At 45.7% G+C, this 14,922-nt stretch overlaps 1 protein-coding gene across 4 annotated transcripts in view; it reads left to right on the top strand.

Annotated features, from left to right (window-relative positions):
- Window positions 1–1,052: 1,052 nt before the first annotated feature.
- The window catches only part of PGM2L1 (phosphoglucomutase 2 like 1), a 77,662-nt gene continuing 63,792 nt past the window's right edge, over window positions 1,053–14,922 (top strand). For 2 of the 4 annotated variants that reach the window (XM_073334005.2, XM_073334035.2), the window contains exon 1: window positions 1,053–1,484. In XM_073334005.2, coding sequence (XP_073190106.1) covers window positions 1,386–1,484 — 99 coding nt within the window. In that variant the 5' untranslated portion in view covers window positions 1,053–1,385. Of the gene's footprint in view, window positions 1,485–4,166; window positions 4,287–14,922 lie in introns of all 4 variants that reach the window. The other 2 variants (XM_073334015.2, XM_073334025.2) reach the window with 2 other exon arrangements.

Here is a 14,922-nt window from a genome sequence, read left to right as displayed (position 1 = left end):
GCTGCTGAACAAAGGGTTTATTCCTTAGATGAAGGGCTTTTTCCTCACTTGCTGGGAGGTGGATGAGAACAGTCTATTTGGATCACAGAGATGTTCTAGGGGTTTGCAAGTAGGACAGATGACAGTGTAACTGGCAATAAATGCTCATTTTCCTTAGCTGGCTACTGAGTGTTCTGAGCCAACATAAAAGGAAGGAATGATGAAGCAACTGGAGAGGATTTTCTTTGCTCAAGATGTGGCTTTTCCGGACATAAGAATGGCCTACTGGGTCAGACCCATGGTCCTGTATCCTGTCTTCCAACAGTTGCTGGTGCTGGATGGTCCAGAAGGAATGAACAGAACAGGGCAATTTATCAAGTGACCTACCCCCTGTTATCCAGCCCCAGCTTCTGGCAGTTGAAGGTTTAGGAACACCCAGAGCGCTGACTATTTTGGCTAATAGCCATTAAAGGCTCTATGCTCCAGGAATTTATCTAATTCTTTTTTGAACCTGGTTATTCTTTTGGCTTTCACAACATTCCCTGACAGCGAGTTCCACAGCTGGGCTCTTGGAATCCTGCCTGCCAAGCGCTGAGCCCACTCAGGTGCTCTGTGACCTACACTTCCTGTCCTAAACTCTTCGCTAGCGCTCAGAGCAGCTGCTCCCCGCCCCAGAGGTGGCCGCACATCATTGGAGGTGTGTGCGCTGGGCTCCATCCGGCTGCCACCAAGGTGGGGTTTGCCACTGGGGTCAGTGGGAGCCGGAGTAGGCCACGGCTGCGCGAGGGGCCTCGGGGCCCTGGAGAGACGGTCTCTGACCGAGAGCGGAACACGTGGTGGGCACCCACTCGGGGTCAGCCCGAGCCGCGTCCACACTGGCAGCGCCCAACCCCGGGAGAGAGCGAGCGCGCAGGGACAGCCGGGAACTGGAGTCCCTTACTCTCCCTATGCTCCTCCCACATCTCGACCAAAGAAGGGAGGGAGAACTACATTTCCCGTGGGGCACCGCGAGAGGGGCAGCACAGGGACGGGCACGCTGCCCCGCGAGCCGCAGTCGGAGGCGGGCGGGGCGCGGGGCCAGGAGCGCGCGCCGGGGCGGTGCCGCTGGCTCGGGGTGGGCGTGGCCCGGAACGCGGCTGCGGCGCCCGTTGCGGGCGGGGCCGGGCTCGCGGAGTGCGCAGCGGAGGGACCGTTATTCTGAGGCGGCGCAGCCTGGCGGCGGGAGGGCGCTCGAGGGTCTGTCCGCGCGCCGCCTGAGCCCTGCCCGGTCCCTGCGCCATCGCCGCCTAGTCCCCGGCTGAGGCACCGAGCCGCGACCCCCCCCCCCCGCCCCGGGCGATGCCCTGGGCCGTGCTGGGCGCCGGCAGGTGAGTCCCCAGCGTCCGCCGCTCGTGCCACCCGCCGCCATGGGGGACGGGGATGTCAACTCCAACCTGCTCATCGCCCGCAGCACCGGGGACGCGCAGCTGGACGAGGCGGTCGGGCAGTGGCTCAGCTGGGACAAGGTGGGTACACCGCCCCCGCCGGCCTCCGGGTGGCAGCCGGGCAGCCCCCTGACGGGGGGGGGGGGGTGTGTGTGCCCTGCCCGGGCGCGGCCGGGGCTGAGCCGTGGTGTCCGCGCGCCGGGGGGCTGCTGGGGGGCGGGTGCGCGCGCCGGGGGGCTGCTGGGGGGCGGGTGCGCGCGCGCGCCCCTGGGGGCTGTTGGGGGGCGGGTGCGCGCGCCGGGGGGCTGCTGGGGGGTGGGCTTCGTACCAGAAGGCTTCAGCGTAGCAGCCGTGTTACTCTGTATCCGCAAAAAGAAAAGGAGGGCTTGTGGCACCTCAGAGACTAACCAATTTATTTGAGCATCAGCTTTCGTAAGCTACAGCCCACTTCATCGGGTGCATCCAGTGGAAAATATAATGTCTCGCCTGACCCCTGTAAATCAAAAGTCACCGACCCCACCAAGCAGACCGCACTAAACCCCACCATCCAGGCTTAGACCCAAGTATCACAGCCCGTAGGAGCAGACTTCTTGTGTGCTCTCGACGACGGCGTGTCTGCCTTCTGGGAGCCACTGGATTGCGCAAAAGGGCATCAGGCAGTGTTGTCAGATAGCTGGCAGTACTGGCCGATAGCTCTCCGATGGAGGGCTACATCCTCCCACCCCGTGCAGATTTTATCCCACTAAGGTGCACTTTGCTGTTCCTTAAAAAGTGTATATTAGTCACCCCTGGACACTGCTGTCTTAAGACATTTAAAAAACAAACAAACATGACCACAGTGTGTGTGTGTGTGTGTGTGTGTGTGTGTGTGTGGTGGGGGGGATGTGTCTTTGTTCCCTCTGAGGACACATTAATTTGGCCTTAGTTGGCTTTTCACTTGGTTATGTTTCTCTTCCTCATCTCTCTTGTTTTTTTACCAATAAGTGTCAGATCTGGTCTCATGACATCTCATTCCAGTTCTCCCTCTATCCCTTACCCAGTAACTGATGCTCCTTCTGTGAGGTTGTCCCACTGCTCAGGTGGTGGTGAGCTGAGCTCTCATGCAACAAGGGGTCAGGGTGAGAGAAGTCATTTGAAAAATATATGGGAGGAGGAATGTGGCATGTGAAGGTCCTGGAATCACAGATGGGAGTAAACACTGTTGTGTTGTAATCTGTTCAGCACATAATGTAGCCTATGAGAAGATATTAAGGGGAAGATGCATTGATTGACTGATAAATTACTGAATGCATTGCGTTATGTGGAGAAGCGAACACTTCAGTGGTTTCTCTCTTCAGTTAAATCCCAGATAGAATTAATCTGGCCCTAATGTAGATGAGCAACATAAGAAACTCTTTGTGGTGATTGACCGGTTCTGAGGGGGGCATTCAGTATGAAAAAGGCAAAAATTTTAAATGGCAAACATATTTTTTAATGCAATGTGTAACTAACGTAAAGGAATACACTACTGTAGAATATTGTGTTGTAAAGAAAAAAAATAAAGGCTATAATACTTCATGGCACAAGCTCACCACCAGCTGAGGTTAATGAGCCAGAGTATCCAAGGGTATCAAATAATTAGATGCCTTATAGTGTACGAATGCTTTCATCTGAAGCATTGAGTATTCACTGTTGTCTGTGATAACAGACTAAATGGCTTATTAATTTGTTTTGATATGAGAGTTCCATTGTTAGGCTTGATCCTGCAAAGACTTGTCTCCCGCTGAAGCCAGAATTACTTACATGAGAAAAACTTTTGCAGGATTTGGCCGTTTTGGGATATCAAAGCTCTTACAAATTTCACTGATTGTAAGAACTCTTTGTAAAAAGAATATGTTGGCTAGTACTGAATGCAGTCACCTGAAACCTAGCAACTACTTAATAGCACATGCACAGCTGCTTGGGACAAGAAATGAAGAATACCTGTATTCAGAGTAACAGCCATGTTAGTCTGTATTCGCAAAAAGAAAAGGAGTATTTGTGGCACCTTAGAGACTAACCGATTTATTTGAGCATAAGCTTTCGTGAGCTACAGCTCACTTCATCGTGTAGCTCACGAAAGCTTATGCACAAATAAATGGGTTAGTCTCTAAGGTGCCACAAGTACTCCTTTTCTTTTTGCGAATACCTGTATTGGCATTTAAGGAGTTTAAAAACAATATAATTATCCATGTTCCTAAAGTATATTTACACTGCATTATGTGAGGCCATTGTAACTTCTTATTTGTCTTGACTTTCTGAATCTAGAAAACTAATGTGTAAAGATAGACTTATGTCATTTCTTCAACATTAAACCTAGAGATTGGAGTTCAGCATGCAATTTTAAAAATAGAACGAGGCACCAAAAGGGCTGCACAATTATCCTAGTTTTCACAAAACACTAAAATTTAATTCTAGGATGTAGTCAGGATCCAGTATTGTGGATTATCTGGCTAATAATTTTTCATGTAAAGATTCGATTCTAAAGCCAAAAGGGACCATTGTGATCATCTAATCTGACCTCCTGTATAACACAGGGCATAGAACTTCCACAGAGTAATTCCTAGATACATTGTCAGGTTAAAAATTGTTTGTTTGCTTTTTAAAAAGCTTCCTGACCTGTGTTACTAAACACCTTAGATTAATAATGAATTTTTAAAACCTCTAATTTACAAAGTTTTCACTTTTAATTTTAGACCGTCGAAATAAAGTGTCAAAATTACTTTTGTTTACACTTTGTGCTAGTGCCTGATTTCCAGAATTCTTATGCAACTGCAGCCCGAAGTGCAACATCTTAAAATCCAAACATCAGGCCTTATTCAGCAAACATCTCATTGAATGAATGTATTTGAACAAAGCATGAAGGTAAAATGTTCTTCCCTCCTGAAATGATGCTAGATAGAAGAACATTAAAAACAGGTTTCTTAAATACTAATTTTTAATGGAAAATATTTGGATAAGAGCTGCAAAAGCAAAAAACATGTAGTATGACTTCTTTATCAAAATGAATATAATGAATTAAAAAAATCTAATTAATCAGAATCTTTGTGTGTGTGTGTGTGTGTGTATGTCTTTTTTGTGGTTTGTTGTGATTTTAAACTCCTTAATTATGATTTCTTTCCTTTGGCCAAAGACAAAGCAAAACATGCTTGCGCATACATGATTAATTTACTTCTGTGAAGCTGTCATCCCATAGCATTGTCATGGTAAACAGATACTTGCTGTCTCCATTTTAAAACCAGTTTCCTGGAGCCCTAAAAACCCTCAGCCTTTTGGACTCTTATCATTTTAGGCTTTTTATTGTGCCTGCAACTGCCTGTGGCTAACAGAAACATCCACCTTAGCCGTGAATCTGCAGTGCCCAAGAGGAACAATAGGCAACCATTTGACTCCAGGCTAAATAGCACTAGCTTGCTAATATTGTCTTTTCCTTTTTCCTCTCAGATTAAGAGCTGTAGGATGGTTCCCAAAGATAACATAACACATAGGCATTTGTACAAAGGAAACTTTCACTAATCTAAATTCTGTTTCCATCATGTTTTTCCATTTGTTTCCTTTTCTTCTCGTGTACTTTTTCTCAGTTTCCTCTTTCTTATCATTTTTTTGTTGTTGATCCCTGTCTCATTTTTCTACTGCTGAGAAATTAGTTCTTTCAAGTTTACAAGATACAACAGCATTCTGGGTTTTTTTGGTCTTCACTCCTCCTCATCTGTAGACCACATACTTGACCAAATGAAACACTAGCCTATTCTGCTATGGGCATTTCCCCCCTCTCCTTGTTCCCATTTTTGATTTCTGAATTCTTTTTATTTTCCCTTTGATCTCCTAAGATTGAGTTTGGGCATGTACAGACTTCTCAAAAAGGGGTCCCAGAACAGGATTTTTTTGAGCAGAACATCTCCCACAGGGAGCTCACTATAGGGTCCCAACCTCAATTGTGAGTAGGTGGGCTGCCTGTTTTCATTAGGTGACTTTATATAGTGGTATGAAAACAAGATTCTTTCACTGAAGATCTGATATCCTTTTATAAGGCCCCTACCACCATAGTGTCTGAGAACCTGTTGTGGAGAGCAATGCAGAAGGCATTTAATATGAACCTGGAGGATCAAATACTGGCTTCACACCTGAGGAATTTTCCAGGGCGACAGTACATCTAGTTAAGGTTTGGAGCAACTAAATAAAAAAATGTGGGCCTAAAGGGAGGGATTTATCTCTCTGTCTGGAAAGACATAGTAAAGTGCATAATGAGCGGGTATCTGTCTGGGAGGTAAATTCTCAATCAGCATTTAAAAATAAATGCTTATACTCCTATTGGCCAGCTGCACGTTTGTTGCTAGTTAGCTCCTGCAAAGCCTACACCCTCTAATGCGGAGGTGAGCAAGCTACGTCCTGAGGGCTGCATCCGGCCCTTCAGACATTTTAATCCAGCCCTCAAGCTCAAGCCGGGGAGCGGGGTCTGGGGCCTGCCCTGCTCCAGCTGGGTAGTGGGGTCGGGGGCTTGCCCCGCTCCGCGCATGCCGGGGCTTTGTGTGGCTCCTGGAAGCAGCGGCACGTCCTTTCTACACGTAGGGGCAGCGAGGGGGCTCCACACACTGCCCTCACAGCTCCCATTGGCCAGCAACCACAGCCAGTGGAAGCTGCAGGGGCAGTGCCTGTGGACAGGGCAGTGTGTAGAGCCGCCTGGCTGCGCCTCCGCATAGGAGCCGGAGGAAGGACATGCTGCTGCGTCCGGGAGCTGCTTGAGGTAAGCGCCACCCGGAGCCTGCACCCCTGATCCCTTCCTGCGCCCCTGCCCTAGCCCTGATCCCTCTCCCACTCTCCAAACACCTCAGTCCCAGCCCTCCTGCACCCTCATCACCAGCCCTACCCCAGAACCCGCACCACCAGCCGCTCATTCATGGCCCGCCATACAATTTCCATACCCAGTTGTGGCCCTCGGGCCAAAAAGTTTGCCCACCCCTGCTCTAATGGATGTCTGATTACTTGAGCGTGCTCAGTGGAGGAGTCCTAACTTTACCAGTGTTGGCTATATGTGATATTAAGTTCTCGGGTGGGTAAGTGGAGAGTTTTCATAATGGGAATCTGGGTGTCATTCTGTGCCTGAGAAGAGGGATTATTATACTGGCGTCAAGCAGCAGAAGACTGCAAAGCTTCTATCTGAACAGCAAATGGAGAAAACTTGTTTGACTTGTGGTACTGCAGTAATTCTGGATGTGCTGACCTATGTGAGGAATCCCATTGACTTATTGTTTTCATAGAATATCAGGATTGGAAGGGACCTCAGGAGGTCATCTAGTCCAACACCCTGGTCAAAGCAGAACCAATCCCCAATTTTCGCCCCAGATCCCTAAATGGCCCCCTCAAGGATTGAACTCTCAATACTGGGTTTAGCAGGCTAATGCTCAAACCACTGGCTCTGCCAGCACAGTGGTGCACTTGCACAGAGCTTACTGCAGAATTGGGTCTTGGTTGGTGGCTATGATCCTTGATGTGGACTGGTAGTGGTGGCTGTGTATACACGAAAGATTATGACAGATGAGCTGTTTCACTTTGAAAAGATGCTGCAGTGCATCTGTACTCTGGTTTTCATATTGTTGTTGTAAAGTTGCATTTAAAGATAAAACTGAAATAGGTGCACTGATGAAATTTTCTAAAGGCTGACAGTGTAGTAATGTAAAATCTTTCTCCTTACAAAATCTTTAAAGCAAGCTTCTCTAAACAACGACAAATTGAGCACAACTGATTGTCAGAAGCCAAAGAGAAGAAATATGAAATCACTCCATGTGCATTTCAGTGGCCAAAGGTAGATTATAAAGTTGAAGGACAAAAGTGAAAATCCTAGCCATAACTCACTGCAGGTGGATTTTGGGGATAGCAAAAGAATCTCCAAGTGCAAATAAGGCCATAGAGAATTAGCAGTTCAATTAAATAAGAGGCGGTAAGGTAAGGCAGTACTTTTGTATTTATTTATTTATTAAAACTGAACCCAAGATATATTGGCAACCAATCTTCAGAAAATTAAAAACCGCTACACTGTTAGTATTTATGTTAATGAAGAATCCTTGGTGCTATGTTAGAGCCAGAGTTGTGGAGAGGCTTGAAAAGTGCATTACTATGTTCTATTGCACACTGGAGTATACAGATTTCAGAATAGCGGCCGTGTTAGTCTGTATCTGCAAAAAGAAAAGAAAAGTACTTGTGGCACCTTAGAGACTGTTAGGGGGCTTATTCCTTCACCCACTTACTTCTCTGGTCCTTCTCACGTGAACAGAGAGCAACAATACCCCAAGTCCAAAGGTGCAAACAATTCGGTGTTTATTGGGCTGAACTTCAAGCAAGCATGATTCCAGTTTCCTTCCGTAGTGTCCCCCTTCCCAGCTCTGACACCACAGAGCCTTACACCTGTGTCCTTGTTCCCATTCCTGCCCTTAGCCAAACATGATTCCAATTTCCCCACCCCCATTCCCTGTTCCCATTCCCCCCCCCCCACACCCACCCACTTCCTGATTGGCTGCAGACTATATAGTAAAACTTGAGTTCTGCTTAGCTATGCCTTAACCAGTCATTTTCCTGAAATTTAACTAACCAATCCTAACATATTGTAACATGATTATGTAACCAATTATATCCCACCACCTTAATTAGTTTACATCCAGCAAAATTAATTATACAGCAGACAGAAACAATCACAGAACCAGACAGAGAGATTATACAGACAAACAATGGCAAAGTGGGAACTATAATGACAAAACAATACAGAAGTGAGGATTTCACATCCCAGCTATTGATAAGTGAGTTCTTGCCAGACAGGATGCTATCAGACTAAGTTTAAATCACTTACTCCTACAACCTCAATTAAATTAAACTATCAACCTCAATTTCCTTTTACATCTTCTAGGCACTTCCCTTTCTCTGGAGGTGACAGGCCCTATCAGGACAGGATTGTATTCCTATCAGCCCAATAGCACCTTCTTTCAATGTGACGAGGTTGGAATGTGAGGATGTGACCATTCGCTTCCCAGCTTATGGCTGCCTCTGTTGCTTAGCCAGAGATCTCAGCCTAAGAACAGGGCCTCAGACTGTCACAGTAAGAGAAGGACCTTACACCGGCAGACAGTGATTTTGATTCTTTCTTCTATACCTCTATAACTAGCTAAGTGATAAGAATACACCTAAATTCTTAGATTATGGGCCTTTAGAGACAGGCCTGAATATCTATATCCTAACACTCCACCCCTTTTTTTTCTTTTTCTTTTGGGATCCTCCTGCCCAGGTATCCCTGGAAAAGCTTAGGACATATAGCAACACATTTCCTGATAGGGCCAGGCATCAAGGTGGAAGGTGTCGATATTCCATTTGTCCCACTGCCCCTTGTGTAGTATAGTGCCCTGCACCTTCTCTCGTACAGGCATATCACACCTATTCCAATTAGTGTTTCAGACTTCCCATTATAGTGGGCCCGAGAAGGTTGGGTCCGGGTTGTCTAGTGCACTGCAGGGGTTGGAGGGCTTATTGCACTACGTATAGGTTGTCTCCATATGCAACATAACACAAGTACAGTTAACAATACAAAATCCACAGTGACACTGAGTCCTGACCACTGCAGTATGGTCCAACATCCGAGACACCCCCAAAACACTGCCTCTCCTCCTTTGACAGGGTCACGGTCTTATGTGTCCAGTTGCTGGCAGTTGCAACAAGCTGCCCCTGCAGGTTTTGCTTGCTTTTGTCCATATCATAAGTCCATTGAATGTTCCAGAGAAATGGGATATTGTCCAAACCAGCTTAACCACTTGGCATGGAATCTGGCAGTATGCCCTGGTTTGATTATTCACAGCAATAATATTCACAGATCCATTTGTGCACCAAAGTCCAGATAGCAGCATATAGATGGATGTAGTTTGGTTATGGGTTGGTGTAATTGTGCCCCCAGTAATATGTACATTCCCAGCAAAACACCTTATACACAGTACACCCAATTGTCCACTCCTTGCATAGGCCGTTGATCCTGCTCCTCTATAGTCATAGGAGAGGGGCACATCCAAACATCTTCTGTTGATTTACACTATTTTACACACCGCTCTATTGATTCCCAGTGAGCTCCTCCCCTTCTCATTATTTCCATAGGGCTTGTAGGGACCACCTTAGTTGCTGTTCCATTTCCAGGTATCATGGTAGCGATTACACAGGTGCTGGCCTCCTAGTTGAGCATTTTGCATTCCCATACACATCTCCCCCCCTCCCCCGGTCAGCCTTTTGAAGCCATCCCCCACCCGTATCATGAGATTTTCTGTTCATTAAAACACTACAATGCTAGCAACAAGATAAGCACCACAGACAAACACAAAACACAGATCCATGGTATTGTGGGTTATTTTTCCACTGGCGCCAGCTTGCTTGTAGAGTGTCTGAAAAACAAAAGAAACAATCCCCACCCCCCTGGTGGGGACAGATTATTGCTTAATAATAATAATAATACCACTTTCTTTTACAAATTTCCTTGCTAATTGCCGGAAAAACAGAAGAATTACCTCCAGGCTGTTCTTATTTTGTTCTATAGTCAGGCTAGTGAATTACCCCACTCACTGGTCATTTATGAAATTCATGAGGTGGTATACCTCAGTTTCCCCTCTTGTGCAACAGACCATGTTTGCAATAGTTTCTCTGCTGTACCAAGCTTTAAATTTATTCTCAGGTAATAGCTGAGACACAGCTTCAGATTTGAGCACTGTACAAACACACACACAAAATTCTCTTTTGCCTAACATTCCTTGCACTGTGATTACTCTTTTTTACACAACTGTACCCCGATTACACGTCCATCTTGTACAAGTAGACACAACCAGGGGCAGCCAAGTTAAGTTCCAATAGAAACCCCTTACATCCTTTAGTGATTTTGATTACATTACCCAATAGTCAAATAATTTTGATCAGATTCTCTCTCCGCCTGCTGCCTGCAGCAGTCCCTTATAGACCATTTCTGTGGGAAAAGGGCCCATTTTCCTTCAGAATAGCTGTAAAGGCTTCTGGGGACAGAAGCAAAGTGGTGGTATTAGCCACTCTGCCTGACCCCCTTGGATAATTTAATTACCAAGCTTCCATCCAATGTGACTGCATGGAGTTGCACATACAGTTACATTTATATAACTGGGTTTTATCATTAAACAAAAACTTCCTTCTTGTAACACCAAAAAGAAAAGGAGTACTTGTGGCACCTTAGAGACTAACCAATTTATTTGAGCATGAGCTTTCGTGAGCTACAGCTCACTTCATCGGATGCATACCGTGGAAACTGCAGCTGACTTTATATACACACAGAGAATATGAAACAATACCTCCTCCCACCCCACTGTCCTGCTGGTAATAGCTTATCTAAAGTGATCATCAAGTTGGGCCATTTCCAGCACAAATCCAGGTTTTTTCACCCTCCACCCCCCCACACAAATTCACTCTCCTGCTGGTGATAGCCCATCCAAAGTGACAACTCTCTACACAATAAGAAAAGGAGTACTTGTGGCACCTTAGAGACTAACCAATTTATTAGAGCATAAGCTTTCGTGAGCTACAGCTCACTTCATCAGATGCATATCGTGGAAACTGCAGCAGACTTTATATATACACAGAGAATATATATATATAGCTATATATATATATATATATATCACCAGCAGGAGAGTGAATTTGTGTAATGACCATAAAATAATAGTTTTAATTGCATTTGGATAAATTGATGTAGATGACTCATTAATATAACAAATCTATTTCCATCTTTAAACTACAATACACTGGTCGAGTGGATGGGAGAAAGCAGTAGATGTGCTTATCTTGGTTTTAATAGGCTTTTGATGCATTCCCACATGACCTTCTTATAAGCAAACTGGGGGAATGTGATCGAGATGAAATTACTTAAGGTGGGTGCACAAGTCTTTGAAGAATCTTATTCAGAGTAGTTATCAATAGGACATACCTAATGGGCTCCTGCGGGAGTCTGTCCTGGGTCTGGTACTGTAGTGGTCAGTATTTTCATTAATGACTTGAATAATGGAGCGGAGATTATGGTTATAATATTTGCAAATGACACTAAGCTCTGAGGAGCTGCACTTTGAAGGACAGCATCAGAATTCAAAATGATCTTGACAAATTGGAGAATTGGTCTGAAATTAGCAAGATAAAATTCAATAAAGGCAAGCGCACAGCACTATACACAGGAAGGAAAAACCAAATGCACAACTACAAAATGGGGAATAACTGTCAAGGCAGTAGTACTGCAGAAAAGGATCTGGGACCTATAGTGGATCAGAAACTGAACATGAGCCAATGATGATGCAGTTGCCAAAGAGGTTAATATAATTCAAGAGCGTATTAACAGGAGTGTTGCATGTAAGATATGGGAGGTAATGGTCCCCCTTGGCTAGGCATTGGTGCGGTCTCAGCTGGAGTATTGTGTGTTAGAGAGCTTATTCCTTCACTCTCCCACTTCCCTGGTCCTTCTCGCATGAACAGAGAGCAACAATACCCGAAGTCCGAAGGTGCAAACAATTCGATGTTTATTGGGGTGAACTTCCAGCAAGCTTAAATACAAGTTCCTTTTTCCTTATTTTCGAATCCCAACTTACTTCCTGTTTGCTCCTAATTTATATAGTAATATTATTAGCTATCATAGAATCATAGAATATCAGGGTTGGAAGGGACCCCAGAAGGTCATCTAGTCCAACCCCCTGCTCGAAGCAGGACCAATTCCCAGTTAAATCATCCCAGCCAGGGCTTTGTCAAGCCTGACCTTAAAAACCTCTAAAGAAGGAGATTCTACCACCTCCCTAGGTAACGCATTCCAGTGTTTCACCACCCTCTTAGTGAAAAAGTTTTTCCTAATATCCAATCTAAACCTCCCCCACTGCAACTTGAGACCATTACTCCTCGTTCTGTCATCTGCTACCATTGAGAACAATCTAGAGCCATCCTCTTTGGATCCCCCTTTCAGGTAGTTGAAAGCAGCTATCAAATCCCCCCTCATTCTTCTCTTCTGCAGACTAAACAATCCCAGTTCCCTCAGCCTCTCCTCATAAGTCATGTGTTCCAGTTCTCAAATCATTTTTGTTGCCCTTCGCTGGACTCTCTCCAATTTATCCACATTCTTCTTGTAGTGTGGGGCCCAAAACTGCACACAGTACTCCAGATGAGGCCTCACCAATGTCGAATAGAGGGGGACGATCACATCCCTCGATCTGCTCGCTATGCCCCTACTTATACATCCCAAAATGCCATTGGCCTTCTTGGCAACAAGGGCACACTGCTGACTCATATCCAGCTTCTCGTCCACCGTCACCCCTAGGTCCTTTTCTGCAGAACTGCTGCCTAGCCATTCGGTCCCTAGTCTGTAGCTGTGCATTGGGTTCTTCCGTCCTAAGTGCAGGACCCTGCACTTATCCTTATTGAACCTCATCAGATTTCTTTTGGCCCAACCCTCCAATTTGTCTAGGTCCTTCTGTATCCTATCCCTCCCCTCCAGTGTATCTACCACTCCTCCCAGTTTAATATCATCCGCAAATTTGCTGAGAGTGCAATCCACACCATCCTCCAGATCATTTATGAAGATATTGAACAAAACCGGCCCCAGGACCGACCCTTGGGGCACTCCACTTGATACCGGCTGCCAACTAGACATGGAGCCATTGATCACTACCCATTGAGCCCGACAATCTAGCCAGCTTTCTACCCACCTTATAGTGCATTCATCCAGCCCATACTTCCTTAACTTGCTGACAAGAATACTGTGGGAGACCGTGTCAAAAGCTTTGCTAAAGTCAAGAAACACTACATCCACTGCTTTCCCTTCATCCACAGAACCAGTAATCTCATCATAAAAGGCGATTAGATTAGTCAGGCATGACCTTCCCTTGGTGAATCCATGCTGGCTGTTCCTGATCACTTTCCTCTCATGCAAGTGCTTCAGGATTGATTCTTTGAGGACCTGCTCCATGATTTTTCCAGGGACTGAGGTGAGGCTGACTGGCCTGTAGTTCCCAGGATCCTCCTTCTTCCCTTTTTTAAAGATTGGCACTACATTAGCCTTTTTCCAGTCATCCGGGACTTCCCCGGTTCGCCACGAGTTTTCAAAGATAATGGCCAATGGCTCTGCAATCACAGCCGCCAATTCCTTCAGCACTCTCGGATGCAACTCGTCCGGCCCCATGGACTTGTGCACGTCCAGCTTTTCTAAATAGTCCCTAACCACCTCTATCTCCACAGAGGGCTGGCCATCTCTTCCCCATTTTGTGATGCCCAGCGCAGCAGTCTGGGAGCTGACCTTGTTAGTGAAAACAGAGGCAAAAAAAGCATTGAGTACATTAGCTTTTTCCACATCCTCTGTCACTAGGTTGCCTCCCTCATTCAGTAAGGGGCCCACACTTTCCTTGGCTTTCTTCTTGTTGCTAACATACCTGAAGAAACCCTTCTTGTTACTCTTAACATCTCTGGCTACCTGCAGCTCCAGGTGCGATTTGGCCCTCCTGATATCATTCCTACATGCCCGAGCAATATTTTTATACTCTTCCCTGGTCATATGTCCAACCTTCCACTTCTTGTAAGCTTCTTTTTTATGTTTAAGATCCGCTAGGATTTCACCATTAAGCCAAGCTGGTCGCCTGCCATATTTACTATTCTTTCGACTCATTGGGATGGTTTGTTCCTGTAACCTCAACAGGGATTCCTTGAAATACAGCCAGCTCTCCTGGACTCCTTTCCCCTTCAAGTTAGTCCCCCAGGGGATCCTGGCCATCCGTTCCCTGAGGGAGTCGAAGTCTGCTTTTCTGAAGTCCAGGGTCCGTATCCTGCTGCTTACCTTTCTTCCCTGCGTCAGGATCCTGAACTCAACCAACTCATGGTCACTGCCTCCCAGATTCCCATCCACTTTTGCTTCCCCCACTAATTCTACCCGGTTTGTGAGCAGCAGGTCAAGAAAAGCGCCCCCCCTAGTTGGCTCCTCTAGCACTTGCACCAGGAAATTGTCCCCTACGCTTTCCAAAAACTTCCTGGATTGTCTATGCACCGCTGTATTGCTCTCCCAGCAGATATCAGGAAAATTAAAGTTATACCTTAACCAATCATTCTACTGAAATTTAACTAACCAATCCTAACATCTTGTAACATGATTAGCTAACCAATTATATCCCACCACCTTAATTAGTTTACACTCAGCAAAATTAATTATACAGCAGACAGAAACAATCACAGAACCAGACAGAGACCATGCCAATAAACAATAGCAAAGTGGGAACTATAATGACAAAACAATACAGAAGTGAGGATTTCACAACTACATCTATAAAGACATGAGTTTCCCAGCTGTGTCTATTGATAAGTGAGTTCTTACCAGACAGAAAACTATCAACCTCAATTTCCTTTTACATCTTCTAGGCACTTCCCTTTCTCTGGAGGTGATAGGCACTATCAGGACAGGATTGTATTCCTAACAGCCCAATAGCACCTTCTTTCAATGTGA

Source organism: Lepidochelys kempii, chromosome 1, assembly GCF_965140285.1.
Source record: "Lepidochelys kempii isolate rLepKem1 chromosome 1, rLepKem1.hap1, whole genome shotgun sequence".
Lineage (NCBI taxonomy): Eukaryota > Metazoa > Chordata > Testudines > Cheloniidae > Lepidochelys > Lepidochelys kempii.
Note: the sequence above shows the minus strand (reverse complement) of the source record. Positions and strands in the feature narration are given on the sequence as shown.